Source organism: Mandrillus leucophaeus, unplaced genomic scaffold, assembly GCF_000951045.1.
Source record: "Mandrillus leucophaeus isolate KB7577 unplaced genomic scaffold, Mleu.le_1.0 Scaffold503, whole genome shotgun sequence".
Lineage (NCBI taxonomy): Eukaryota > Metazoa > Chordata > Mammalia > Primates > Cercopithecidae > Mandrillus > Mandrillus leucophaeus.
In genome coordinates this window covers 114,162-119,620 of record NW_012105399.1, presented here as the reverse complement: position 1 = coordinate 119,620, position 5,459 = coordinate 114,162, and the positions used below count along the sequence as shown (strand labels likewise).

General features: G+C 40.9%; 1 protein-coding gene across 1 annotated transcript in view; it reads right to left on the bottom strand.

The window, feature by feature from the left end:
• The window catches only part of FLVCR1 (feline leukemia virus subgroup C cellular receptor 1), a 41,497-nt gene that overhangs the window by 15,579 nt on the left and 20,459 nt on the right, over positions 1 to 5,459 (bottom strand). Inside the window, exon 5 of the mRNA XM_011996165.1 lies at positions 3,517 to 3,657. Within this exon, the coding sequence (XP_011851555.1) occupies positions 3,517 to 3,657 (141 nt within the window). The remainder of the gene's footprint in view (positions 1 to 3,516; positions 3,658 to 5,459) is intronic.

Below are 5,459 nucleotides of genomic sequence, written 5' to 3'. Positions count from 1 at the left end.
TTGCAGGGACATGGATGGAGCTGGAAGCAGTTATTCTCAGCAAACTAAGGCAATAACAGAAAACCAAATACAACACATTCTCACTTATAAGTGGGAGCGGAATGAGGGACACATGGTGCACGAGGGTGGAAACAACAAACACTGGGACATTTCAGGTTTGGGGGAGGAAGAGCATCAGGAATAATAGCTAATGGATGCTAGGCTTAATACCTAGATGATGCCTGAGGTCAGGAATTCGAGACCAACCTGGCTAACATGGCAAAACTCCATCTCTACTAAAAACACAAAAATTAGCCAAGTGTGGTGGCACTTGCCTGTAGTCCCAGCTACTCGGGAAGCTGAGGCAAAAGAACCGCTTGAACCCGGGAAGTGGAGGTTGCAGTGAGCCAAGATCACGCCACTGCACTCCAGCCTGGGTGACAGAGTGAGAAACCAACAAAACTGATATTGCAATTAACTTAATCATTTATGTATAATCAAGGTTTTTGTTTTTTTGTTTTTTTCTCAGATAGAGTCTTGATCCGTCACCCAGGTTGGAGTGCAGTGGCACGATCTCATAATACTGCAATCTCTGCCTCCCGGGTTCAAGTGATTCTCCTGCCTCAGCCTCCCGAGTAGCTGGAACTACAGGTGCACACCACCATGCCCAGCTAATTTTTGTATTTTCAGTAGACACGGGGTTTTGCCATGTTCGCCAGGCTGGTCTTGAACTGGCCTCAAGTGATCCACCCACCTTGGCCTCCCAAAGTGTTAGGATTACAGGCGTGAGCCACTGTGCCCAGCCCCAGTAAGTATTAAGCGATGTGGTACAAAGACACCAAAACTCCACAGATACCTGAGTGTTCACTGAAGGCACAATCTAACACCCTCGCTGGTGCTATTTTCTTCCTCCCCTTTGTCTATTCAAATCCAACCCACTCTTCAAGGCCCAGCTCAACCACTCCCTTCTGTGAGACTCTCCCTGCCATCCCTAGGCCTTCCCTTCATTTATCCTTTCTCAATGATAGGTCTGAATGAAGGCCTTCAGCATGCACTTGCCATACAACTTATCTTGTGTTGTTATCCTTTTGATAAATACCAACTGTAATGTTGCTTACTTTTCAGACGTTTATATTATCTCCCCAGTTAGATGATCAATTTCCTATGGACAGATATCATATATCATGCCTCTTTCTAGCCACAAAACATCTAGAGCACTACTATACATTTAGTTGGTATTTGATAGCTATGGATGGAATAAATAAATAAAAGAATGAACACCAAAATGAACAATAAGTGAGGCAAAGATTAAGCTAGCTCTTGCAGGATTGCTTACAGAAAAAAGCAGCACATTTCCGGTAAAAGAAATATTGGCACAAAATTACAGAGACTAGAATTAACAGTGTATATCATGTGGAGATGTGTCTGTGTGTGTGCTTGTGTATGTCTGTGACAGGGGGTTAGTTATAAGTGTGGCTGAAAGAGAATTTTGTATTGGGAAAGTGAGTGATAAAAGAGTGATTAACAAAAAGCCAGGCCAGATGCGGTGGCTCACACCTGTAATCCCAGCATTTTGGGAGGCGAAGGCAGACAGATTACGAGGTCAGGAGTTTGAGACCAGCCTGGTCAACATGGTGAAACCCGCCTCTACTAAAAATACAAAAATTAGCCGGGCATGGTGGCATGCACCTGTAATCTCAGCTACTAGGGAGGCTGAGGCAGGAGAATTGCTTGAACCTGAGAGGTAGAGGTTGCAGTGAGCCGAGATTGCGCCACTGTCCTCCAGCCTGGGTGACAGAGCGAGACTCTGTCTCAAAAAAAAAAAACAAAAGAAAAAAGCCACCTTAAATGACAGGCAAAAGAAAGTAATTTGCTCTACTATTTAACAATAAGCCACTATATTTTCTCTGTATCTAATTAGGAATTTTAGGTTTAAGCTAAACAAGGAGGTAACCAGCAAAATTAAGAAAACGAACTATGTCATGCAAAACTATTAATATATAAGGATGAGATGATACGGCATCTGGGATTTGCTTTAAAATATTCCAGGAAAGGCTGGGCGTGGTGGTTCACGCCTGTAATCCCAGCACTTTCGGAGGCCAAGGCGGGCAGATCACCTGAGGTCAAGTGTTTGAGACCAGCCTGGCCAACATGGTGAAACCCTATCTCTACTAAAAATATGAAAAATTAGCCAGGTGTGGTTACGGGCACCTGTAATCCCAGCTACTCGAGAGGCTGAGGCAGAAGAATTGCTTGAACCTGGGAGGTGCAGGATACAATGAGCTGAGATTGCGCCACTGCACTCCAGTCTGGGCAACAAGAGTGAAACTCCGTCTCAAAAAAATACATTCCAGGAAGAAAATGGAGGAAATAGATGAAGCAAGAATGGCAAAATGTTGATAACTGTTGAAGCTGGGTGATGGCATACACAGGACATAGGTATATAGGAATTTATTAGATTAAATGTTCAACTTTGGTGATGAGTAATTTCTACTAAAAAAAAAAGAACTAATCCTGGTAAAAATAGTTTAGGTCAGGACTTAATCTGCTATAACTTGTAAAACATTTATGTACCAGGGTTTGTATCCCCAAAAAATGTGAAACAGAGAATAGCAGTGAGTGATTTCTGGAGGCAAGTAAGACAGAAATAGGGAGTGCTGGTGTTCACGTAAATGGTGTTAACACAAGAAACAAAGAATGAACTGTCAGAAAACTCTGAAGAAAACCAAGTGTGTTGGTGTCTGTAGTCAAACCTACAGTGTCAGGATGAATACCTGTCAGCTATCCTGAAAGATCTGGAGAGAGAGAATTTTCTTAGATGTCAAAACAGGTTAAGGTGAGTTCCTTAATGTCTAGTTTTGACTGAGAAGTCAAAACAGATGCCAGCTTGCAGTGTCAAAGAAAGGTATTGCTGATAGCATTTCCCACATGCTTATACCAGTATAACTATAGTTCACAAATGGCCTAAAACACTCCATGAGAACTCACAAAAGAAGACTGAGTTTCTCTATTTGAGAACTACTTTTCTTTCTTTCTTTTTTTTTGAGATAGTCTCACTCTGTTGCCCAGGCTGGAGTGCAGTGGCGCAATCTTGGCTCACTGTAACCTCTGCCTTCTAGGTTCAAGCGATTCTCCTGCCTCAGCCACCCGAGTAGCTGGGATTACAGGTATGTGCCATCACACCCAGATAATTTTTGTATTTTTAGTAGAGATGGGGTTTCACCGTGTTCACCAGGCTGGTCCCAAACTCCTGACATCAAGTGATCCACACACCTCGGCCAACTCAAGTGCTGGGATTACCAGCGTGAGCCATCATGCCTGGCCAAAAACTATTTTTTAAAAATTATTATTTTTAAAAACATGTAAGAAGATCCATCCTGGATTTTCTGCTTTTAGTTTAAAATTTAAATTCATGATTATGCTATAGAGTTAACAGGCCAATCTCATTGAAGTTCAAACCACTAGGTTAAATGAAAAGAATTCACAACGCTGAAAGGCTCACACAGACATTAAAGAAAGTACAAGAAAACCACTTACCATAAGTGATCAACAGAAGGACAAAAGGAATGTTTTTAAACAGGTTTCTTATTGATTTCTTATAGGAGTACTCTTCAGGGGGACTGTCTTGAAGAGCTGCTTGAGCCTGACTTGGTGGATACCGAGGTTTTTCTTTGAAGGCTGAGAATATATATAAAAAGATTATGTATATTTAATATATGTATGATATGTTGTTATATATTACAATAAGTAATTAATTATATGTATCTTCCTTAGTGAGCAGACAGAACACAGTCTAAGTTTAAAGAGGTAGTATAAGTCTTTTATGGTGAGGGTTTTCATTTTCACTGATTTCTAAGTGAAGAATACTTTTAACACTGTCATCTCAGTTCTCTGAAACTGACTAAAACTCAGAGATATGGCCAATTTCACATAATGAACTGTAAAACCATCAATAACATGCCACAACCTTGCTGACTGATTATTCTATTTACCTAAGAAAGACTAATTTTTACTACATCAAATATTCAACAACTCTACTTTTAAATTCAGTTCAATTTGTAATTAGAGATAAACATGAAGGCTGGGCACAGTGGCTCATGCTTGTAATCCCAGCTCTTTGGGAGACTGAAGCGGGAAGAACCCTTGAGCCTGGGAAGTCAAGGCTGCAGTGAGCTGTGATTGCGTCATTGCACTCCAGCCTGGGCAACAGAGCAGGACCCTCTCTCAAAAAAAAAAAAAGGAAAATAGAAGAGAGAAATAAAAAATCAGATATGAGGAAGCCAATATACTATTGAACTTTTAAAGGACTTAAGTTAGTAACCATTTTCTTCTGAAATTTGATATAAAGTTTATCATCTGATCCAATTGCACCTCTGGGATTGAAAAACTTCAGGTGGATTCATGGAAGCAGAGCTAGGTCTTACTAACTCACTTGAGCTGCATATGGAAAGTACAGGGGTAGAGCTAAGAGACATAAAAGTGTAATATATGGTGTCTGATACTGTAAGTTTCAGCACTGTCCATTTCTAGTTAGAAATTTCACAGCCATCCCAGGCACACGTCTAGAGACCATCTTTTAGCTGTGCAGGAAAGGATCAACCAACTTTCCACAAAAGATGGCTATAGAGAGATTTCTTTAGGATTAGGCTAACCAGAAGTCAAGACTAATTCATACGCCAGGCATGGTGCTCACTTTGGGAGGTCAAAGTGGAAGCATCATTTGAACAAGACTGTTGCTAGAAAAAAATTGTTTAAACTAGCTAGGCATGGCAGCATGCACCTATAATCCTAGCTACTTGTGAGGCTGAAGTGAGAGGATCACTTCAGGATCGCTTCATTGAGTCCAGGAGTAAAGGCTGCAGTGAGCTGGGATCATCATATCACTACACTCTAGCCTAGGTGATAAAGCAAGACCTTGTCTGTAAAAAACAAACAAAAAAACACAAAAAACTATTTACAGAAGGGCTGAACTGCTAAAATATGGTACAGCAGAAATTAAAATCTAGTCTTTGTATTGACTCCAAACTTTAAAGTGTCTCAAAATTGTTAACTACAATAGTAGGAAAATACTGTACTTCACTGAATCTAAAATACTCTAATGCTTGCAGTCAATGATCTTGCCAGGTATCAATAGAAGGTTTTCACATAACCATGTCTCAATTACCACAAATGTTAGATGCCACTGATTATTAAAGGCATCTTGATTTCAGAGATTTCATGAAAAAAGTATACCTTGGGATTGATGAAACAGGGTAAATTCAAAAAGAAAAAAGAAGCCCGGCACAGTGGCTCACACTTGTAATCCCAGCACTTTGGGAGGCCGAGGCAGGTGGATCATTTGAGGTCAGGAGTTTGAGACCGGCCTGGCCAACATGGTGAAACCCCATCTCTACAAAAAAATACAAAAATTAGCCAGGCATTAATGCCAGCTACTTGGGAGGCTGAGGCAGGAGAATCACCTGAACCTGGGAGGCAGAGAT